The sequence below is a fragment of the Heterodontus francisci genome, chromosome 42, assembly GCF_036365525.1.
Source record: "Heterodontus francisci isolate sHetFra1 chromosome 42, sHetFra1.hap1, whole genome shotgun sequence".
In the NCBI taxonomy this organism is placed as follows: Eukaryota; Metazoa; Chordata; class Chondrichthyes; order Heterodontiformes; family Heterodontidae; genus Heterodontus; species Heterodontus francisci.
In genome coordinates, this window is record NC_090412.1 from 5,777,134 (window position 1) to 5,802,062 (window position 24,929).

The window sequence follows — 24,929 nt, forward strand, 5'->3', positions numbered from 1 at the left end:
ATTACAATTCATGCCAATTGTTTATCTAAATTGTTAGCTGCAGATATGTTTGGCAGCTTTTAATTTGTTTTGGCTTGTTTTCTGGATCCAGAGGATGATTTAAAACATTCGTTTAAAAAAATGCCTTTAAAATCAAATTATAAAGGGCATTTTTAAACTAACTAAAAAAAAAATCAGATAAAGTAAAAATGATAAACGCGAGAAAGTCTCAACACTAAAACTCTCACTAAATCAAAGGGTGAACTTTTTGAAATGATACAGCCATAGAATGTTTTTCTGTTAGTAATCTCTGTTGCTGTTTTTCTTGGTAATAATACAACCAGCAAGCAGAATGCAAAATGTAAACTGTTGTTCTAGTTATGTGTTAAAAACGTACCTCTCTCACCCCTTTCCATACATTCTTTGACAGGACGTCCTAAAACAGAACATTTGCACCCGGACGGTATCTCTACTCAAACCCTGCACGGCGCCAGCTTGCTCGCCCTTATCATATTGTAAAACAATAAACTGTAGCAGATCCGCACATCAAGGTCGCCGATAAAAGTGGTCGTAAAACTAGCGAGTTAGTGCAGATGCCAGATAATAGGGATCTCAGGCCTGTTATCTTCCAACTCCTGTCTAAAGCTTTACTGCAATTAAACAGTGCATTTGAAAATGATCCACTGAAAGCACATTTCTGAATGCTATATGTATATTCACAGCAGATTCTCCCCATCCCGAAAGTCCTTTCCATGAATGGGATTCAGGAATGTGCAAAAGTTGCGTGTGAGGGCGCACATTTGGCGTAATTTTGGTCCAAGATTTGTGTGTGTGTGTTTACTCCTGGATTGAGAATGAGGATTGGATTAGTTCATTTATTATAGCGTCCGGAAGCGGAATAAATCCAGCCACAATTCCATGTAGCGATTGCACAATGAATTAAGTTTCATTTAAAACATATTTTTTGTTCATTTAGATAAACATTTCCACTGTATTTGATCCATCCAGTTCGCTGGTATTTATCTGAGTATTATGCTTGGCGGTGTTTATACTCAAGTACTTAATGTACTGCCTGGTGCGTACTAGAAAAAATAGTTTATTCATTAATTTGTTTATTCTAACAGAATCATTCGGGATTACACGGTCGGCTGTTCATTGCTGTTTATTTGCTCTTCAAATTTTAAACAATATTTTGCCCACTGAGAGGGAAAAAAGGAAGGGCGGGGGAGGCTGCACATTTGAAGTTCTGTGGTTTATGCTCTGAATTTGAAATAAAGTTATCGAACTGGCAAGTTTGCTATTCTGACCTGCGCCAGTTAATAACCATCTGAAAACTGTCCTGCATTCCTTTTCTGTCTTTATTCAATTTCCTGCTGCAGGACCCGCAATTTCAGCTCACTCCTCACTTCAGTTTTTTTAAAATAAAGTGGGGAATTAATAGCCTGAGACATGAATCACGTTGGGACTTTAACTCCTTTTTGTTTTCTGTAGTAATTTCAAGTCGAAACAGCACATGATTTTTATTTTGAAAATCGAAGGCAACTTTCTCAAAGTAAGTTTGGCCCCAAAGCCACAACATGCTCACAGACCGCAGCAACCTTTAATGATGAATTGGGGAAATATTGCCAGTGTTGAAAATTTATGTGATGTTTTAAAGTCACGCTATTGGCTGTCAGACCCGGTCTGGAGTTACTCAATTAATTGTGGAGGTCAAGCTTCTCGCGTTTATTAATAATAGAGTTTACAATCTCTTTTATCAGTCGACTTGATTCCCCATCAATCAAAATGAGGATAAACTGCGCATTGACAGCTGTGGGGGAGGTTTTTTTTATCAGATCAATAGCTGTGTTATTAAGCTGCTCTCTGCTAGGTTTGCTCTAACAGAAGCTTTGCTGCACGGATTGTAGTGGGATTGGATCGTTGAGGCTGGATAAAGGCTTGGCAGGGAGCGGAGTGCTGGAAGCTGCCAGGTTTTGCGAGTGTGCCGAGGACTGGGGATGTTCAGGTCTCTCCATTGGCGGAGCTCAGAGCCCCGCTGACTCCTCATCTCCTGTTTACACCTTCAGATTTGAGGGCGAGTGAGTTGCATGTTGTGTGTGTGCCGTAAGGACAGAGAGAGCGAGCGAGAGAGAGAGATACACACACAGTCTGAATGGACACTTCCTAACCGCCTCCGAAATGATGGGAAGACACAACTTGGGATTTCAAAGTGATTGGGAAAAATTGCAAGGCTGAAGACTGCCTCTTGCTGCAACAATTGCCTCGTCTGTTTCAGGGAAAATTCAAGGGATCTTTTCCGCCGCAAACATTTTCTGTTTTAAGTTTTTTTTTTAGTGTGTGTGTTTTTTTTTAAATGCTGGAGTGAGCTGGAGGAAAGGAAGAGAGAAAAGGAACTGTCTCCCTCCCTGCTCCACTTCTTGCCTCGGCCCTGTGAGAGAGAGAGAGACAGACAGACAGACAGGGGGGAACAGCAGCTCCTGCAGCCCGCTTCACCATGCCTTCATCGCGGCCACACGTAGTGCCAGCTCTCGGTGTGCACATTATCTCGGTCACCCTGTGGACTGTCAGCCTCTGTCATACAGGTGAGTGTTTTCAGTGCTGGGCACTGTGAAAGGGCACTTAGGGAAGGTGCTAACTGCTCTATTGCTGGATTCTAACCCCTGAAGTTTCGGTGTTAGAATTGAAGACGAGTCTTTAACAAGTGATGCATTTGTTTCGGGATCTATTGCAACTCTTTCCTACTTTTTGCTCTGTAAATGTTACACCCCTGTTACCACCCCCCCCCCCCCCCCACTCTGGACCCCAAACTCTCATCTGAATCATCAGAAAGTTTGTTTTCCAGCAGAGCCGAAGTTTCTCCCCGTTGGATTTCAGAGAAGATTCCCCACCCGGATCGTTTCTGTTTTTGTTTGTTGTGCATTTCTTCCCCGCTCTCCTCAAACAGGCCCGGCCTGGGGCTGGGAGATGGGAGATGGGGAGAGGCTGCAGAAAGCTTCTGATCCCCGAGTTTCAGGCACAGGAGCCGCTCCATCCCGCGCCCCCGATGCGGATATTCCAGTAACACTGACTGCACTGAGAGAGGGGCCTGTGCTCACGGGCAGAGGGGTAGAGACCGGGCACCCTCTGCCCTCCCTTCTCACCCGGGCACACCCCCGGGACATTCAAAGGTGCTGCTTAGCCATAAAGTTTTCTCCTCCGACTGCTCAGAGACCCCTCTGCCCCATTCTCTGTGTCGCCCCCAATCTCCCCCTCATCCCCTTCTCCCCCAAGTTCCTCCCCCCTTCTCCCACCCTTCCCCTAGGGGTCATGGGTTGGCATCACTTGGAGCTCCCATGGGGGAATCTTGCGGGAGGTGCCAGTTGGCATCGCCCAGCTTGGGTCTGGGTCCCACCAGGCTGGAGGTGTGATGGTCAGGGACACCCACCGCTCTGTGTTTGCAGTCAGTACATCGTCCCACTACCCCCCCCCCCCCCCCCCCCCAAACCGCATGCCAGCTTCTGATTGTGAATTGCTGGGGAGTGATTGAGGAGCCAGCCTCTCTCGCTCGGGAATCATCCCAATTCTCAATAACTTGATTCATTCATCAGTCGACTTCTGGAAAACATTGACGGAGTTGAACTGGATTTTTAAAAATGCACAAATGGGAGAGGTTCCTTCTAAACAGACCGTGACTCTCCCTGGATGTGACTGTGGTTCTGTATTGGAGACTCCCATATGTTTATAGCCAAAGAATTATTTGCAGTTCATTAATTTTTTTATAATATTTAAATGTCACCTTGCAAAGCATGGGACGAAGAGGGATTTCTGAACATCTTTGGCAAAGGAAGGCTTGGCGGGGCGGGGAAAAATGCGACCAGGAATTTCATAGAACGAGCAAGAATCGACTGGGAGAGCCAAGCCCAATAAGGCTGTGGACCTGGAGCACAGATTCCTGTGTTTGTGTCTGGGAATATAACTCGGATTGGATTCAGTAATTCATCAGCTCTGTTGCTGATTCTTCTCCCCACATGCTGTGCGAAATTACAGTTGCTGTTTTTTTTATATTTGAGTGTCTGGGAGGGGGTTTCAGACACCTCCACAATGTGACCCTGCGTTTTGCCAAACTTATTTCTCTCTCTCTACCTGCCTCTGATTTCTCGTCGGTAATAACTGTCTCTCAGGACAACCTCCGAACTTACAATTGTTACATTTCTGACAGCGTGTAAAATGGGACCTTTCAAAGGTTCTGCTGATTAAACCCATCTGCTCCTGAATTTAGTCCCGATTTCTTCAGAATTCCACCCCCCCCCCCCCCCCCAAATCAACCAAAACAATTCAACTTCAATTTAATAGAATACTAGATAAACTGCTGATAAATCAATCGCAGTTTACAAGTTTAAATTAAACTTTTCTTCAGTGAATACAAGTCATCAACATTATGGATACCAAGGACTGAAAAGTTCTCTGTAAATCTCCAATAAAAATATAAAAATGGCACAAATGTACAGCCAGCCAGTCTAATACCTGAATAAAATAATGCTGGTTAATATGGGATCTTTTCCCGAAACAGGAAGACTCAGAGGGGTATTAGCAGCGAGTTAGAGTCAGACTGATTCTATCCTCTCAGTGGTTTAATAGGCCACTGGGACCTAGTGCTAAACACATGAATATAAAAAGTTCAATCCAATCAGCTCCAAATATTAAAACATAGCAAAATATAGTAATCAAAAAAGCATCAAAAAAATTGCTTAAATGAAAAGGTGCCAGTAACCTCCACACTTCACCATGCATTCCTGCTCCTATTTCTTAATAAGGGTCACTGACCCGAAACGTTAACTCTGCTTCTCTTTCCACAGATGCTGCCAGACCTGCTGAGTGAATCCAGCATTTCTTGTTTTTGTTTCAGATTTCCAGCATCCGCAGTATTTTGCTTTTATTTACCTGTTAGGATGTTGGCTGAACTGATAATCTCCATTTCACTATTTAAATGTGGTCTCCAGCATTGTAAGAACCTGCTGGTCTTTGGAAAGTGATGAGTTTGTAAAACTGGGTGATTCATCCCTGAAGACATAAAAGAAATTCCACAGTATTTGGTATTCTTGCCCCTTCTGTCAGTGGTAACTCTCCTGTTAATCTTCCCCTGTTTCATTGCTCTCCACATGTTGGTTTATTCAAGCTCGTGTCCTGGGTGAGATAGCGATAGAGACAGTGCTGGGGCAGGTTTCTAAACTTAGTGTAACTTTAATTGTTTTACATAAGGACAAATTCTATTGAAGGGCTTGGGAATTCTCTCAGTGAAAGGGTTTCTTTTCATGATGCTGGTCTGTCTTCACTGTCAATATGTTGCTCAGGGCATGTCTCGTTTAACGTGTCTCATTAACCCATTTTTATATTTGTAATGGTATTTGTAACTGATCACTGTTAAATATTTTGGACCCCCCACACCTCATGTAACTTTCATGTTGGTTTCATTCCCCTAGCTTGTCCCCATCTTACTGCTGTTTTCCAGTCCCCTTCTCCTTCTCTCCCTCTCTCTCCCGTCCTGTCCCTGCCCCTCCCTCCTTCCCCTGCTATATCTCTCTCTCTCCCCCGCCTTCCTCTCTCTCTTCTCCCTCCCGCCTCCGTAACCTGTTCATTCAGATTGAACAAAAGGTTTCCAGTGATTTTTGTGTCAGATTTGCAATTAGCAACTGCCCTATGTCCTGAAGACAGCAATCAGTCTGGAGCTGGTTCGACCTGTCGATTCTTCACATACATTGAACACTGCCGAGCAGAGGCACTCGCTGCCTAGTTCTCAAGCGCTACAACTTGTAAACCTTTCGCCAGAGTGACTTGAAATAAAATCCTTTCCTTTTTTGACTGGAGTTTAGACAATTTATGGGAACTGAGTTTGTATTTGAAAATGAGACACATTTTATTTTTAATCGGAAAATTATATATATTTGCTTCTACAATCCGGAATTCCCCTCCTAACCCTGCCCGCCGTGCTATGTCTCCCCTAGGGGTTTACTGCTCTCCTGAGTTCCTGCTCCTGTCCGCTCCCCTTCTTGTGAAGTGTCTCGGGGCATCTGCTTTTCATGTTTAAAGGTTCTGTATAAGTGAAAGTTACATTACATTGACTGAAATATTTGTAACTTTCCTGATGCATTTAAGGGGGAAGCTAGATAAATGCACGAGGGAGAAAGGAATGCCGATTGGTGTTATACGAAAGAGGGTTGGGAGGAGGCTCATGTGGAGCATAAACACTAGCATGACCAGGTGAGCCGAATGGCCTGTTTCTGTGCTGGAAATTCTTTAATTCCATGTATGTAATATGCAAACACGCAACTCGAACTTTTAAATGCTTGATAATGTGAATGGTGATGCACAGAATTTAATATAAAGTTTTCTTTGGATAATGGTTGACTTGTTTGATATAATCTTTGGGTAACTTTGTTATGTGTACCTGCGTTTTTATACTGCTGTCTATATATTCCTTAATTGTGCCTGGGCAGATACATCAGTAATCCATGTAGAGTATAAGTTGGAATTTCTTTTAAATGTTCCTCACTCAGTCACGAGTCTGCGGGTAGGTATTCGCAGAAGACTAACACAATGGTTAATGGGAGGGTTACACAAACTACCCTTAATGTTTTATGAAATATATATTCAGCAACTAATGGCGCATTTCTCTCTGAGCTGGACTGTCTAATGATGCACGACTGCATCAGCAAGGTAAACAGGAGGAGCCAATCTGTGATTAGTTGGTTGTAAAGTGTCATTAGCTGAGCCTGCAGGGTGTAATAAACGTGTAAGCAGTCTGTCGACTGGAGCCTTGAGACACTCTCTGCCAACCAGGGGTCAGAGTAGGTTTGTGTGGTTGTCTGTGCAGCATTGGATGGGTGCTTTCAATACTGGTGAAATGGGGACGCACCTAGTTAATGTTGTCTTCTCAATGTACAGCAATCCATCTGCCATTACTGTCAATTCAGGAAGGCATGAGTTTAATTGGCTTAACATACTTTAATATTGATTTTCTGAAGAAGACAATGTTAATGGACTGGTGAACTTATACCACTAGGTGGCATTTTGTGGCTTCCTAAATACTATCTGTTGACAATGCACAGTGCCCCGTAGCGACATCTAGAGTCAGTAGAAAAATTTCCTGAGTTTTATCTGTATGAACGTCGAGTCATGGGGGGGGGGGGGGGGGGTGATTTTAACCCCCCCCCCCCCCCCCCAGAAAAAAATAGGTTGATTTGGGTCAAGTGGCATGCTAAAATGGTAAAAAAAAAAGAAGTTCTGAATCCTGACTCTAATCCGCCCACTTCCGGTTTTAAAGAGGATGGGACAGAAAGCGGGGGAGGGGCAACCAATCTGCTCCCAAGAGGCAGGTTGACAATTTAAATATTATAGTCAGGCTGCATGCCTCATATTTAACCCAGGCCAGTTGAGCTCTCCAGGCCCTGGGAGACATGGTGGCTAAAGGGAGGTCAGTGCCTGCTGGATCTGGTATACCTGCTCCACCAAGACATCCACAATTGGACATTCCCCTCAGCTCTGAGGGACATAAGGACTAGGAGCTGGAGTAGGCCATTTGGCCCCTCGAGCCTACTCTGCCATTCAAAAAGGTCATGGCTGATTCACCTCAACTCCACCTGGCCGCACTATTCCCATATCCCTTAATTCCCTTGTACCTAAAAACCTGTCAACCTCTGACTTGAATAAACTCAACGACTGAACATTCACAGCTCCCTGGGGAAGAGAATTCCAAAGATTCACAACTCACTGAGTGAAGAAATTTCTTCTTGTCTCATCTTCTGATCTCCTCCACATGAATTCCAATCTCTTCCCATCACCACCACCCCCGCCCTAACCTATCCGATCTCCCTCGACCCCAGCCTCCCCAATGTTCCTGGCTCTGTGCTCCAATCATCCAATTGCTAAATTTGGCTACTTTGCACCACCCACCACAATCTTGCCAGCTCCTCTCCACTCTTTCCTGGTGCTGAAGACTTACCCAGTCGACAGACAGCCAGCCTCTCAATCAGGCTGGCTGCGGTCAGCAAATGGAGACAAGAAATGGTAATCCGATCGTGCTGTTGAATTCATCAGGACCTGTGGGACGACCCCGTTCTTGCTGGGTTTCCCCACCTCAAAGCAGCCCTCCCGATCCCTCCCAGTTAACATCCAGCCCACAGATTTAAATGCAGCTATTGTACTAACTGAGCAATGCCCAATAAGCAGGAGCTCAATATAAATGACCCTGAGAACTGAAAGGGTGAGAAGTCTGCCAAGAGGAGAATTGCTTTAGTCGTGTCTAGCTGCATTGTAAATGATTTACAAAAAGCGTGCTTACATTTTTACTTCATGCAGTCAGAAGATGGTTCTTCCCACCAATTTTTTTTACCTGAATTGGAACTTGAGCTTACAGGAGTTGATTTTATCCTATTTCACAGTTGTGTAGGAGGCGTACAGTGTATCAAGTGTCTTAAATGGTATCTGAAACGAATATTGTAGAAATCAGTTTAGAAAAGGGAAGACTCTTACTTTTGAGTGCAAATAGTTGATATGTTTATAATGTCAATATAATCAGAATGCCTTTGAGTTTGTATGTGCTGTGTTCCACTGCCCCTGGACCAAGAGCAACTCCCCTCTCCTGGAACAAACCTGCATCCATATCTTCTCTTTGAAAACAATTTCTTTAACTGACTTATCGATCTCTTTAATAAACGCACACTGGAAGTTGTCGCTGATCACTTCTTTTACATTAAATTTACAGCTCAGAAACAGGCCATTCGGCCCAACTGGTCCATGCCAGGGTTTATGCTCCACATGAGTTTCCTCCCATCTCTCTTCATTGCACCCGATCAGCATATAAGCTCATCCTTTCCCCCTCATGTGTTTGTCGAGCTTCCCCTTTAATGCATCTATACATTGTATTATTTGCCTCAACTACTCCCTGTGGTAGCGAGTTCCACATTCACACCACTCCCTGAGTAAAGAAGTTTTTCTTGAATTCCCTATTGCATTGCATTGATGGCCTCAAGTTTTGGTCTCCCTTACATTTACTCTTATTGCGTGTTGGGGGTTTTATCCATGTAATCGCGGTTTGTGAGCTCCTTGGCTTGCTCTAGAAGTTGGTGAGGTGAATTGTCTTTGGTTGTACAAGCTGTATTACGAATGCTGGGTTCAGACTCCGTGTGGAATCGGAGACTGCCATCCCCTTTTGGTTTTGTTGTAAAAGCACCATCACCTTTGACCCCCTGCCGGAGAGTTGAGAGCCCATCTTAATGCAGTGGTCACATTTTTGCTCCTCACATGCTTTTTGTGGCCTGCTCTGGGAGTTCACAGTGAAATGAAATGCTGCTTTGGGAGCTTAACAGAATTTTGTTCTGGTGATTCTCATCCTTCCCTCTGCCCCAACATCTGTTGTTCAATTTCCCTGTGTTTTTCTTGACTCTTCCATTCTTTTCTTTCGTTCTCTCTCTGTCTCGCTCTCTCTCTCTCTCTTGCTGAATCGCTCTCTCTCTCTCTCTTGCTGAATCGCTCTCTGTCTCACCCGCTCTCTGTCTCGCCCGCTCTCTGTCTCGCCCGCTCTCTGTCTCGCCCGCTCTCTCTCTCGCTCTCTCTCTCTCTCTCTTGCTGAATCGCTCTCTCTCTCTCGCTCTCTGTCTCGCTCTCTCTCTCTCTCTTGCTGAATCGCTCTCTCTCTCTCTCTCGCTGAATCGCTCTCTCTCTCTCTCTTGCTGTCTCGCCCGCTCTCTGTCTCGCCCGCTCTCTGTCTCGCCCGCTCTCTGTCTCGCTCTCTCTCTCTCTTGCTGAATCGCTCTCTCTCTCTCGCTCTCTGTCTCGCTCTCTCTCTCTCTCTTGCTGAATCGCTCTCTCTCTCTCTTGCTGTCTCGCCCGCTCTCTCGCTCGCCCTCTTTCTCGCTCGCCCATTCTCTCGCTCGCCCGCTCTCTCGCTCTTGCTCTGGTGCTGACTCTCACTATTGCGGGGGAGTTGTGCACCATCAGGAATCCTCCCCCAGCTTGTCCCAATGGCCGTTGTACACGTGTCTTTGTGTCTGAGGCAAGACACTAAATGGTAGCCAGCCGCTCGATTATTGGAAGTGAAGGGTTGGGGAAATCCTCACTGATTCTGAGTCTTGCTTTGGCTGAATCACAAAGCACAGAAGGAGGCCATTCGGCCCATCGTGCCTGTGCCGGCTCTTTGAAAGAGCTATCCAGTTAGTCCTACACCCCCTGCACTTTCTCCATAGCCCTGTAAATTTTTGCCCTTCAAGTATTTATCCAATTTTCTTTTGAAAGTTACTATTGAATCTGCTTCCACTGCCTTTTCAGGCAGCGCATTCCAGATCACAACAACTCACTACTTAAAAAAAATGATTCCTTGTGTTGCCTCTGGTTCTTTTGAAAAGCACTTTAAATATGTGCTTTCAATCCTTCTGCCACTAGCAACAGTTTCTCCTTATTTACTCTATCAAAAAACCTTCATGATTTTGAACACCTCTATCAAATCTCCCTAACCTGCTCTGCTCTAAGGAGAACAACCCCAGCTTCAAAAGTCTCTCCACATAACTCATGTCCCTCATCCCTGGTACCATTCTAGTAACTCTCCTCTGCACTCTTTCCGAGGCCTCGACATCCTTCCTAAAGTGTACATTTTCCAGTGGGGAAGCTGGGGGAGGAGAGGGTAAGGGACTGGAAATTGCATAGCAATCGGGATGATTCCCACACAATCAAAGGGCATCAAGGCTGAGTTGATGTAACCAAGCTAATATCAAGCCAGTTCAGGGCACACCTGGAATGGGGATTGAACACAGAAATTGTCTGCCTAGTACCATACTAGACCATGACCATTTGAGTGTCCTTACTACATCTGTACATTTAGTTTCATTAAGCCCAAAGACTGTGACCCCCGTTTACACATTAAAAAATAAACAGTCACTCAGTGAATAAAAGCATTGACTGACCGCGATCTCAAGCAGTTAAGTATTCTGTGCCAGGGAAATGGCACTAGTGCTGGAGTTAACTAGGACTTCCCTAGATTAGGAAGTGCAGGGGTTGGGGGGAAATGACAGCGTTTTACCACTGTTGATTCTTATCTAGCCATCCCTGCTGAATACACATTGGGGAAGATGGAGTTGGAATGTGAGTGAGCCCCTGTGCTCACCAGGCAAAGAGTGCTACTTGCATGAGATGCTAGGAAAGCCAATGCTGTCTGTGGAACTGAGCAGTTTATGTAAATTACATGGCGTGACATTTCTTGCCTTTATAAAGCAAAAACAATTGGAGATTTGATAAAATATAATGTCCCACACATTTGTTAGATTCAAAACATTCGGTCTGGAATGCACTGCCTGGGAGGGTAGTAGAGGCGGGTTGCCTCACATCCTTTAAAAAGTACCTGGATGAGCACTTGGCACGTCATAACATTCAAGGCTATGGGCCAAGTGCTGGCAAATGGGATTAGGTAGACAGGTCTTTAATGCATCGGTGCAGACTCGATGGGCCAAAGGGCCTCTTCACTGTATTATTCTGTGAAAACATAATGCTTTAAGTATAACAAAAGAGGGGAAGAAAGCCAGTCATTGGTTGTTCTGACCTCCATAACCAGATTTCTCTCCGAAGAGTTGAAGACAGGCAGTTGCCAATCTAAAGAACCTTCCCTTGGCATTTAGCCTCTAACTGAAGATCCCATGCTCAGAGCAGCTCCTCAGGGCTAGCTCCATTGTTTATTAATTATTTGCCCAGAGGTTGTTGGGGGGGGGGGGGGGGGGGGGGTAAGTGGGGTTGAAAATATCATGATTCATTCACATTATAGTAAAGTGAAACTGGATGTGTGCCACAAGGCCCAGTTATACTGCTAATGAAAAGAAGTTAAGATTGAATGGGAAATTTAACTGCAGACAGGTCTTTTACTGCAAACTGGATGAAATATGTAGAATATATCTCATTTTTCACCCTGTGCTAAAGCACAGAACCCTCTCGCCGATTAAAAACTCTTTTTCTGATTCAGCCCAGGGAGCCCGAGGAGAGAGAGGATTGACTCTCTCAATGATTTGCAGCTATCCGTCAGAGCCCCACCATGTATATGTGTGAAATTCTGAGGCTGTATTCCCCTGGTTGTAAGGAGTGATGTTGCATTAACCCTGCTTCCCTTGACTCTGTAGCTCCATGAGGCTCCATAACACTTTTGCATTGTCTAAGGTTCATTGTAGTTGGGTCTGTGTGCAGATAGTTGTCATGTTGAGCTTGTGAAAATGACCAGATGTGGAGCAGAGCGGTGGTTCTCAAACCTTTTTGGTTGAAGGACCCTTTTTCAGATGTATTATTAATCTCAGAACCCGCCCTCCACTTTTCCCATCTAAATTATAATATAATACTCATGAAAGTACAGCATGTAAAGATGCATTAGTAAAGCTTTTAAGCAAATACTTACAGATATCAATGAGATGGGTGTGTCGGCTCTTCACTGCCCCTGCTTGGCAAGAGCAGGAGCTTAGACACAGCAGAAGCCGGTGGGGGGTGGGGGGGGGGGAGATCTGAGGATGTAGAAAGCACGAGGGGAGTAGAGGGAGAGCAGGAGCATTGGAAAAGCACAGCATGAAGTGAACAGGAGCATGGGGAGAGTCGGAGCTTGGAGAGAGAAAAGACACAAAGAAAGCACTCGGAGAGCGAACCAGACGAGCACTGTGGGAAGAGAAAGCGTCCGGAGAAAGCAAGAGCATGGGGCGTGACAAAGGAGGGGGAGGGGGAGCTGAGCAAGCCTCTGGCTGCCTCCCACCTGCTTACACTTCCCCACAGCATCTTTGCCCACCTGTAGGTCCGGCCCTCCCGTGGACTCTGGAAGTTTCTGCAGACGCCAGTTCAAGAATATTAGAGTCAGACAAGGGAGATTTAAAGAATAATCACAAATCTAGAGGCAAATCCACACCCTTCTATTTCAGTGATGCAAGATGCCCCTTTATATAAGCCTGTCCTGCCATTTATAAATTGTGAATACTGCTTTCTTGTTGAATTAGCTTTCACCAGAGACCAGTGCAAAGTTACAGACTGAAGGCAATGACACCAGTGTGCTTTGTGCCTGGTGGTCTGTTTTATATGAATGGAGACTGAGGATCCCAAGGGCCTTGGCAACAGTGCTGGGACCAGGTGGCGCAGTGGTTAGCACCGCAGCCTCACAGCTCCAGCGACCCAGGTTCGATTCTGGGTACTGCCTGTGCAGAGTTTGCAAGTTCTCCCTGTGACCGTGTGGGTTTTCGCCGGGTGCTCCGGTTTCCTACCACAGCCAAAGACTTGCAGGTGATAGGTAAATTGGCCATTATAAATTGCCCCTAGTGTAGGTAGGTGGTAGGGAATATGGGATTACTGTAGGGTTAGTATACATGGGTGGTTGTTGGTTGGCACAGACTCGGTGGGCCGAAGGGCCTGTTTCAGTGCTGTATCTCTAAATAAAAATAAATAAATAAATTTGTTTATCTTGCTGGCAGGAACTTGCTGCAGTCAGTCCTCCTTTCTCAAAGGGCACACTTTATCCTGTCTACTCTCTTCCCCCACAATGTGCTCTGAACCCCCTCTCTCCTGCACCCCCAACCCCATTTCCTTCCCCTTGCCCCACCCCTATCCCCACTCCCTTTTGGCACATCTACATCTTTGCTCTTGGCTTTCTCTCTTCTCCTGTGCCAGCTGTGGCTCAGTTGGGAGCACTCTTTCCTCTGTCAGAAGGTTGTGGGTTCAAGTCCCACACCAGAGACTTCAACACAAAATCTAGGCTGACACTGCCAGAGCAGTACTGAGGGAGTGCCAAACTGTCGGGGGTGCTGCTTTTGGACAAGACAAACTGAGGCTCCATCTGTCTCCTCCGCTGGATGTAAAAGATCCCATGACATTGTCTCAGAGAAGAGTGAAGAGTTCTCCCCTGGCCAATATTTATCCCTCAAAGGGTTTAAAAAAAAAACAGATCATCTGGTTATTATCACATTGCTGTTTGTGGGAGCTTGCTGTGTGCAAATTGGCTGCCGAGCTCCTACGTTGCACAGTGGCTACACTTCAAAAGTATTTCATTGGCTGTTAGGAGATTTGGGATTTCCTGAGGTTGTGAAAGGCGCTATATAAATGCAAGTCCTTTTCCACACCCACTTTGTACAGATATCACAGCAAAGATCTCCACAATGAGTTAACTTGGACACCATGGAGTTGCCAACTGTCCAGGAATTGAAGACTAATCTTCATGTCACTGGTGTGAGCAACACCCAGGAGAAAAATCGTCGTGCAGTATACAAAATTGAGCATTTTCCCCTTTACTTTGAATAATTTATTAGTTATAAAACAATGATGTAGGGGGAGACAGTCGAGATTAATCCAATTGGATAACAAAGAGTCTGTTCCCTTTCCAATTGGATGTTCCCAGTGGATGGACCAATGGCGGGAGCTTGGGGGAAGGATGGTTTGAGGCAGGAAGACAATGTGATGAAACCTCCAGGAATACACCCAAGAAGAGCTGGCAATCGAAAGTACACTCCTCCTCGCTCTCCTTATCCATTTGAGATGCAAAGAATGATCAAGGATGGAGAACATTTTGTAAGAAAGAACCGTTTTCTTCTCCTGGCATCCCGGAAACATCTAGAAGCATTGCCTTCAAAAGGCAGCAATCGTTATTTAGCTGAATGGGGTAGCCGATTGCTGCACAGCAAGACCCCACAAACAGCGATGAGGTGAATAGCCAGCTGATCTGGTTTTTTTTTGGTGGGTTTGTTTGAGGGAGGAACCTTGGCCCAGGAAACCAGGGGACCCTCCCACTGCCTCTTCAAATAATGCCATGGGATCTCTTTAACATCCACCAGAAACAGGCTTCTCGTTGTTTCAATCCTTTGGGTGTGAAAGAATGCCGAGGCACTGGAGTGGGTGCAAAGAAGAGTTGCAAGGATGACACCAGAACTGAAAGGTTTTAATTATCGGGAAGGAATGTGCAGGCTGGGGCACTATTTGTCTAGAAAAGGGAAGACTGAGGGGTGACCTGATTGAGGCCTTAAAGCAACGAAAATGTTTGATAGGGTAGGTATAGCAATGTTTTCAAAAGCAAAGTAAAAGAATGCTGGAAATCTAGAATAAAAACACAAAATGCTGGAAATACTCAGCAGGTCAGGCAGCATCTGTGGAGAAAGAAACCGAGTTAACGTTTCAGGTCGATGACCTTTCATCAGAACTGGGAAAAGTTAGAAATGTAATAGATTTTGAGCAAGTGAAAGGGGAGAGGGGGAAGAAGAACAAAAGGGCAGGTCTGTGTTCGGGTGGAGGGCAGGAGAGATTAAACGACAAAAGGTTACATGGTGCAAAGCCAAAGAGAGTGGTAACGAGACAAGTAAAGAAACAAAAGATGTGTCTGGATGAGGTGTGAATGACAGAATTCCTAATAGCTGCTGTCTGAAAGTTTTTTTTAAAAAAAAGGAAATGAGAGAAACAAGAAAAAAAACCCAGCAAAAAAACCTGAAACAAAATGGGGGCGGAGGTCATGATCTAAAATTATTGAACTCAATGTTGAGTCCGGAAGGTTGTAAAGTGCCCAGTCAAAGGATGACCAGCTGTTGCTCGAGCTTGCGTTGAGCTTCATTGGAACACTGTAGCAGACCAAGGACAGAAAGGTCAAAGCAAGGTGGAGAATTATAGTGACAGGCAACTTGAAGCTAGTGATCGCCCTTGCAGACTGAACAGAGGTGTTTCGCAAAGCAATCACCCAGTCTGTGTTTGGTTTCCCCAATGTGGAGGAGACCTCATTGTGAGTAGTGCATACAGTATACTAAATTGAAGGAAGTACAAGTAAATCACTGTTTCACTTGGAAGGAATGTTTGGGATCCTGGACAGTGAGAAGGGACTGGGGGTGGGTAAAAGGGCAGGTGTTGCATCTCCTGCGCTTGCGTGGAAAGGTGTAGGGGGAAAGGGAGTGGGCCCTGGGGGTAACTGAGGAGGGGAAGATGTGTTTGGTGGTACCATCATGTTGGCAGTGGAAGATGATCCGTTGAATGCAGAGGCTGGTGAGAGGGAATGTGGGGACGAGGGGAACCTATCGTGCTTCTGGGAGGGAGGGGAAAGAAGAGTAAGAGCAGAAGTCTGTGAAATGAACGGACGCAGCTGAGGGCCCTGTCAACCATGGTGATGGAGTGGAATCTTTGGTCAAGGAAAAAGGAAGACATTTTGGATGTGCTGGTATGGAAGGTTGCATTGCCTGAACAGATGCAATGGAGATGGAGAAACTGGGAGAATGGACTAGAGTCCTTACAGGAAGCATGGTGTGAGGAAGTGTAGTCACAGTAGTTGTGAGAGTCAGTGGGCTAATAGTTGATATTGGTTGATAGTTTATACCCAGAAATGGAGATCGAGAAATCAGGGAAGGGAAGAGACAGAAATGGACCACGTAAAGGCAAGCAAAAGGTGAGGGCAGGAAGCGGCACCGATAGTCATCAATGTACCGGAAAAAAGAGGCGAGGGAGAAAGCCTGATAGCACTGGAGTAAGGAATGTACAATAGATCCCTCAAAAGAGAGGCATAACTAGGACCCATGCAGGTACCCATCGCAACAACTTTTATTTGGCGGAAGTGAATGGAGTTGAAGGAGAAGTTGTTCAATGTGAGAACAAGTTCAGCCAGGCGGAGGAGGGTGGTGGTGGATGGGGACTGGTTGGGCCTCTGTTCAAGGAAGAAGCGGAGAGCCCTCAGACCATCCTGGTGGGGGATGGAGGTGTGAAGAGATTGGATGTCCATAGTGAAGAGGAGGCGGTTAGGGCCAGGAAACTGGAAACTGCTAAAAGTGCAGGAATCTTCCATTTTGTGGGGTAGACCAAAACTAGGAGCCAGAAATATAAGACAGTCACTAACAAATCCAATAAGGAATTCAGGAGAAACTTTACCCAGCGAGTGGTGAGAACATGGAACTCGCTACGACAGGGAGTGGTTGGAGTGAATAGCATCGATGCATTTAAAGAGAAGAAAGAGAAGTTCATGAGGGAGAAAGGAATAGAGGATCTGCTGATAGGGTGAGCTGAAGTAGGGTGGGAGGAGACTCGTGTGGAATATAAATACCAGCATAGTGTTTCTGTTTCCGAATAGCCTGTTTGTGTGCTGTAAATACGATGTGATTATGTGTAAGCATGTCCTCAGAACTGAGGGGAGGGTCTGTTCCTGAAATACCAATAGTGGTTGTCTACCATGGATGCTGCCTTGTCTGTTAAATTTGTTTCAGGCCTCAGTTTTAATTTCCCTTTGTAAGTGCCACCTTTAACAGTGACAGCAGGAGGGAAGAATCGAAGAGATGGGTTTCTGAATACATGCAGATGAGTGATGGTTTAGGGAGGGAACTCTCCAGGGGTAGGGAAGATTGAGTGCAAAGCCCAAGTGATCACAAACTTTTTTTTTTAAAAAAAGGTTCACACATGTGGAGTAGAATCTGGTGACCAGTTAATATGGTATAAAGAAAGAAAGACTTGCAATTATATAGCACTTTTCACAGTCAAGATGTCCGAAAGCTATTTGCAGCCAATAGTGTGGTCACTGTTGTAATGTCAGGAAACATGGCAGCCAATTTGTGCACAGCAAGCTCCCCACAAACAGCAGTGTGACCAGATAATGTGTTTTATTGATGTTCACTGAGGGATAAATATTAGCCAGGAAACTGGAAAAACTCCCCGACTCCTCTTCGAAATGGATCTTTTACACCCATCATGCAGGGCAGCTGGGAACTTGGTTTACTGCTTCAGCTGAACATCCAAAAGATGGTGCCTCTGACAGTGCAGTACTCCCTCAGTACTGCACTGTGTCAGGTTAGAGTTTTATGCTCAACTCTCTGGTGTGGGACTTGAGCCCCAGTCAGAATTTTGCGGGTTCGTTATTTTCAAGTGGTTCATTAAAACATAACATCTGTAGCATATGACTCCTTCTCTCTCATGCTAATTCAACAAGTCATCCAAAAGCATGATCTCCTTTATTCCTGGTTTTATCCTGTGTGCTTCTTAATACATCTTCATCTGTTTCTCTTTTTGGTCAGGGAGGGTTCAGTTTTCTCATGTAATCGCGATTACTTTGTGCCCTTGGTGTCTCGTTCTCCCCTCCCCTTCACATTCCTTTTGTCGTCTATCTTGAACAGATGATGGCTTTGTGCTCATTTGAGTCTCTTGGAAGCTCTCAAACCTCTATTGTGAGTGCGGGCGGGGACGTATTTCATTGAGATGCTCTGGTAATTGTCAGGGAGTGGTCAGTGAACACAGGGAATGGATAATTGATCTAATGGCCCGGAGAGGAGAGGAACAGTAACGGGTTGGCCTTTTCACAAGGTGCACATGTTAAAAGCTGAGCTTTGTGTCAAATGACCTGCTGTGCGAGGCTTTAAAGTTCACTTACTTCACTGTTGTCGAATTACAGAGTTAACAAACTGTCAGAAGTGTGAGTTATTTTATTCCTGCAGCATAACAGCAATAAAAAAAGGTCTAAAAACTCAAAGGGGCAAATCATAATAACATTTTTAAAAATTAATGTGACAGCGGCTTGTTTGAGTTCAGATCTATAAAGAGCCCATTGTAAGCACTGACCCATTAAACTATTAGGTAAAATGAAAGGTCCATGATTCTTACAAACGGGAAGATTGGCTGCTTTTCAACAATTAGCTTGCGTGGCTGAGATCAGCAGAAGAAATTCCCAGGGATAATTTTACTAATTTGCACTCCGAGTGTGAATCCCGCCCCACTGGGTGCTCCTGTTGGGAATTCGGGTGTGCATCCATGGGTGGAACGTTGTTGAAGGAACATACTCCAAGTCCTGATAGGACCAGGAGGCTCTGTGCCAAAAGCCTGAATTCTAAAACCCATTTTAAAAAAAAGAATGACCGTCTCAAAGACAGCACCTCCAACAGTGCAGCATTCCCTCGGTTCTACACTGAAGTGTCAGCCTAGACTTGCTCAAGTCCCTGGAGTGGGAGTTCAACCCAGGACCTGTGCCTTGCCAGCACAGACACAATGGCCGAAGTGGCCTCTTTGTGTGCCGTAAACTTTCTATGCTTCTATGAACCTGACATGGAGACAAGGCAGATGTCACAAATTCAGAAACCAAAGATCTTTAGATTTGAAGGTAGGTGATTGAAAAATATATAGATATATACCAAATAATAGAAGGAAAATCCAGATCATCGCTTCAAGGTAAAGTGAGATATAGAAAGGAGGGTACAGACTACAGATGGTGTCAGATCAACTTGGGACACTCATTGGGAAGAAGCTACGTAGCATTTACAGCATAGCAACAGGCTATTCAGCCCAACCATCTATGCCAGTGTTAATGCTCCACACAAACCTACTCTATTTACTTCATGTCCCTCTATCAACATAACCTTTCCCCCCACCCCTGTGCTTATCAATGCATCTATGATATTCACCTCAACCGTTCTATGAGGTGGTGAGTTCTACATTCTCGTTACTCTCTGGGTAAAGAAGTTTCTCCTGAATTCTCTATTGGATTTATTATTGAATGTCTATCTTATATTTATAGCCCTTCATTTTAGACTTGCCAACAAGTGGAAACCTCTTCATGTCCCCTCTATTATCAAACCCTACAATGGAAATACTCAGCAGGTCTGGCAACATCTGTGGAGAGAGAAGCAGAGTTAACGTGAATATAATGGATGCAATTGTAAACACCTTTGTCAGGCCAATTCTCTGCCTTCTCTTTCTTAGGGAAAAGAGCCCCAATCTCTTCAGTTGTCAGGTAGAACCTCTCAGTTCTGGCATTGTCCTTGTGAATCTTTGTTTTTTTGCACTTTCTCTACATCCTTTTCGTAATATGGAAACCAGAGGTGAACGCACTTATCAGCAAGTGTGCGGATGGGGAGTTGGGAAGGACCGGGGGCGGAGGGGCAGAGTAATCTGCAGGTGGGAATTAATACATTTTGGAGACATCGAGGGCAGGACAGTTTTTACTACATGCTTGCAGTTGTGTAAATTTAAGACTTTTAGCATCAATTTTCTTCATGTAAAGAGTGAGCAGTTGGTTTTCCAGTAAAATAAAAGCAAAATACTGCAGATGCTGGAAATCTGAAATAAAAACAAGAAATGCTGGAAACACTCAGCAGGTCTGGCAGCATCTGTGGAGAAAGAACTGATGAAGGGTCACTGACCTGAAACGTTATCTCTGCTTCTCTCTCCACAGATGCTGCCGGACCTGCTGAGTATTTCCAGCATTTCTTGTTTTTATTTTATAATTGGTTTTCCAGGTTGGATGGAGTAGCTGAGAATGATTGTATTTATTCAAGATTCAGTTAATACGACAGGGATAGCTACATTTTTGTTGTTTTGCTGTGAGTGAAGGCTCAGCTGACTGCCCCCCCCACCCCACCCCAACCCAATACCCCTCAAAATCCCCACTATCTACATTTACCTGGCTTTGACTGTTCAGTACCAGTGGTTGAGGAAATGACCTGATGTGATGGGATCTGTAATTCTAGGCTCCAGAACCTCACAATCCCTTTGGAGAAATTTTTCCAGGTTATTTTACAGGGTGCCGTCCTGTGTGCAAACAAACTGAAACCCGAATTGTAATGTAGATTTTTGGCGCTGTCACAAAGGGGCATTTAATTAAACTGGTACAGAAAGGAATCTGTTCAGAGATTTTCCAGCCAAGGCTGGAAGAAGCTCTGGGGAAACGCTAGATTGCCTGAGGACTTTCCTTTTCACTTCCCAGCCAAAAGCCCATAACTGATTGTTCTCATTGTTTATACGAAGTTAAGGACAGTTTCAGCAGCTGAGTCCAAAGTCAGAATGAAATGGAATATAGTAACTGTGATGCCTGCCTCTTTGCAGGCTTCATTTTGAAGAGCTTTTGGCACTCAAATTTAGATGGACCTGGGGATATTTTGCTTCACCAAATAACAAAGTAACATGTTTACAACTGTAAAGTGACTTCAATACATCATTAATGGGAATTGCATAATGAAAGATGCAAGTGTTGTGAGTGTTTGCATCTCATTTCACAGTGTATTTCTGTTCTGCTACTTCACCCCACTCTCCCACTAACAACACCCCCCCTCTCCCCCCGTCCTCCTTTCATCTCACCCTGCCCTCACTCTTCCCTAGTGGTAGACTGAGCTTCGAAATATTATTTGAGGGATTCTTTGCAAGGCCTGTTTGAAGTTGGTGGGATTCACAAAGGTCTTGAGGGATATTTAAACAGGCAGACTGAGATTCGCCTAACACATTGGTTCAAAATCAGAACCTCCCTTTGCCACTGTGAATTCCTCAAATTGGATCAACTCAATTCTGATGGATCATTAAACTCTTGCTGACGTATGCATATACGTCATGGATATAAACAGGCAGTGTACTATTTGGAAATGCGTGGTTTATATAACAGCAGTGAAGACACTGGGAAATGTGTAGGTCTCTCTCCATAGGCTCCACTCCTTAGTGCAAATCACCTCCACATTTGGGAACTAACAAATAAAGAACTTGCATTGATAGATCTCTTTAGGACCTCGGGCAGGAAAAAAGACAGAGGCGCAAGGGGAGAGCCAACTGTGCAACAGCCCCAACAAACAAATTTCTCTGCAGCACCTGTGGAAAAGCCTGTCACTCCAGAATTGGCCTTTATAGCCACTCCAGGCGCTGCTTCACAAACCACTGACCACCTCCAGGCGCGTATCCATTGTCTCTCGAGATAAGGAGGCCCAAAAGAAAGAAGAAAGAGTGAAGACACTGGGAAATGTGTAGGTCTCTCTCCATAGGCTCCACTCCTTAGTGCAAATCACCTCCACATTTGGGAACTAACAAATAAAGAACTTGCATTGATAGATCTCTTTAGGACCTCGGGACATCTCAAAGCACTTTATAACCAACGAAACAAAATTTTTGAAGTGTACTGACCGTTCTAATGTAGTAGAGGGGAAGGCCAACTTACACACAGCAATATAAGACAAAAGAAAGATTTGCCTTTATTTATTTATTTAGAGATACAGCACTGAAACAGGCCCTTCGGCCCACCGAGTCTGTGCCGACCAACAACCACCCATTTATACTAATCCTACAGTAATTCCATATTCCCTACCACCTACCTACACTAGGGGCAATTTACAATGGCCAATTTACCTATCACCTGCAAGTCTTTGGCGGTGGGAGGGAACCGGAGCACCCGGCGAAAACCCACGCGGTCACAGGGAGAACTTGCAAACTCTGCACAGGCAGTACCCAGGATCGAACCCGGGTCCCTGGAGCTGTGAGGCTGCAGTGCTAACCACTGCGCCACTGTGCCGCCTTTATATAGCACCTTTCATGGCCACCGGACATCTCAAAGTGCTTCACAGCCAATGAAGTACTTCTGAAGTGTAGTCACTGTTGTAATGCAGGAAAGGCAGCAGCCAGAATGCGCACAGCAAGCTCCCACATGCAGCAATGTGATGACCAGATAATCTGTTATTGTGATGTTGACTGAGGGATAAATATTGGCCAGGACACCAGGGAGAACAACCCCTGCTCTTCAAAACAGTGCCATGGGATCTTTTGCATTCACCTAAGCAATCAGATGGGGCCTCGGTTTAACGTCTCATCCAAAAGACAGTACCTCCAACATAAATCTTTTTTCTACGCAACAAAGATAATTATTTTTAGTGATGGTTGAGGGATAAATATTGGCCAGGACCCCAGGGAGAACTCACTCCCCTGCTCTTCATGGAAATGGTGCCATGTAATCTTTCACTTCTGCCTGTGAGGGCACATGGAGATTTGGCATTTGATAGGCACCTCCAACAGTGCAGCACTCCCTCAGTACTACCCTGGGAATGTCAACCTAGAATTTTGTGTGCCAGGCTCTAGAGTGGGGCTTGAACCCCCAAACTTCTGACTCGGACAAGAGAGTTACCTGCTAAACCACAGATGATGCCCAAAGGAAGCTGTCGCACACGCACCACAGATAGTAAAATTGTAATGCAGGAGCAGCTCCTTAATCACCTTTCTGCAACGAAGCAGTTTTTATTTTGAGACTGCAGTTGCTCCTTGTCCAAATTTGCAAGTTATTTTGAAATGTCCCATCCAGCAGCAAAGCTCTGCGTCCAAGTGTTGGTTCTTGAGCACAGAGCCCTTTCCTGGGCCAGAGGCTCTGAGTTTACAGATGGGCAGTAAATTTGAGATTGGTAACTTAATTCTTCCAGGAAGTCACAATTGTAAATCTTGTATGCAGGCAGTCACTGAGGGTTTATCCCCGTCCTTTCGGAATCTGGTTAGCATTTTGCACTAAAAAAATAAATTGCTTTCTTGGTGAGTGCGCCTTGTGGTATTTGGAGTGCAAACCCAAGTGTAACATTTTACTTGCTGCAGAAAATCTTCATGAACTGTTTGTTCCAGCAAATTGCAGCTTCTCAGAGTGCATAGAAACCAGCCCTCACAAGGCTGATATCACATTTCAGTGCTTTATGAAGATTTTACCTCTCCCCTCACTCTTTGAACAGTTAGTTACATAAGGAAACCTTCCTCTGTTTGGGGGTGGGGTGTGGTACTCAAATTCAGCGAATGTTTGTGAAATTTGCTGACAGTTTTAGCAAGTGACAGGTGGGGCTGTGTTGTCTTGAGACCCCCATGAAGCTGCTTTACATTCTGCCGCTCTTTCATAGCAAAGCTTTTCTTGGCGCTCTTATCAATGGGCGTCTGGAAAAGGAAAGGATAAAAAGCACACTGCAGGGGTCTTGATTTTTCTCCAGTGTTTCTGGCAGACTCTGAAGCTTCTCTTGCCTAGACATGTTGAAGCACAATGCTTTCACAGTCCTGCCTACTGCAGCAGAGCTGACTAACATGCAGGAGACAAGACGGCAGCAGGGAACTTCGGGAAGCGGGCATACTGGTTATGTGCTATAATCTGATGAAAAGCGTGGTATTCATTTACCACAGTTACTAGTCAAGCGAGGCTGCTTTGCTTCAGGTCAAACGGTGGCAACAGCTGCTGTCTTACACGGGACCAGGTCTGCTCTGTGTTCTATCTTCCCACTCTAACCACAAAAGTTGCCACATCAAAGTCCTCCCCATGCCCCGCCCCCCACAAAAAAAAACTGTAAGTCTATTAGCAGCGACACCAAATATCTCCTGGTATCCATTGAGGTCCTCATTCCAATAAACCCAATCTCAGCTCGAACAACCAAGCCAAGCTTTGCACACTGGCAGCTGAATGGGTGGATGGCTGCTTCAGCAGCAAGTCAGAATCTGCCATCAATAAAATGACTGGTATTAATAGTGTAGATTATACAGTTAAAACAGAAGTTCCTTGTCCAAGACTAGGCAAGGAGAGCCCAAACACTTTGCCTTTTATGACGTTCTTGGAATTCACATTATTATGAAGCCCCAAGGGCTTCTTTTCAGTATAAATGCAGGTTCCCATTAATTTCAAGCTACCTTTACTGACTGATCTTGTGCACAGATTTTGGATCTATCCATGAATGAAGGAGCATTGCAAAGGACAGCTCTTTGCAAATCTCCAGGCCCGTGAAGTTCAAGCAGGGGAAGCCAGCAGAGTAAGGAATGTTGCGCTACATGGGCAGGATAGCCAAGGCCATGGTTCAATAATCCTGAACCTCTTGAGTTTTACCCTCGGACTTCTGGCATCACCCGTAAAGAAAGAACTTGTATTTTACACAGAGCCTTCCATGACCTCAGAACAATCCAAAGCGCCTTATAACCAGTGAAGCACCTTTTGAAGTGTTGTCTCTGTTGTAATGTAGGAAATGCGCCAGCCAATTAGCGCACAGCAAGCTCCCACAAACAACAATGTGACAATGACCAGATAATCCTTTTAGATGGTAGTTGAGGAAGGAATATTGGACAGGACACTGCTCTCCCCCAAAATAGTGATTTTGGGATCATTTCTGTTCACCTGAGACAGTCCTCAAATTTAACATCTCATCCGGTACCTCCGCCACTGCAGCACTCCCTCACTGCTGTACTGAGGGTCAGCCTCAATTTGTGCTCTCAAGTCT

At 45.0% G+C, this 24,929-nt stretch overlaps 1 protein-coding gene across 1 annotated transcript in view; it reads left to right on the top strand.

Moving 5' to 3' along the window:
• The first annotated feature begins 1,856 nt into the window (after positions 1-1,856).
• unc5b (unc-5 netrin receptor B) overlaps positions 1,857-24,929 on the top strand; it is a 232,047-nt gene continuing 208,974 nt past the window's right edge. The window contains exon 1 of the mRNA XM_068020412.1: positions 1,857-2,561. Within this exon, the coding sequence (XP_067876513.1) occupies positions 2,474-2,561 (88 nt within the window). The 5' untranslated portion in view covers positions 1,857-2,473. The remainder of the gene's footprint in view (positions 2,562-24,929) is intronic.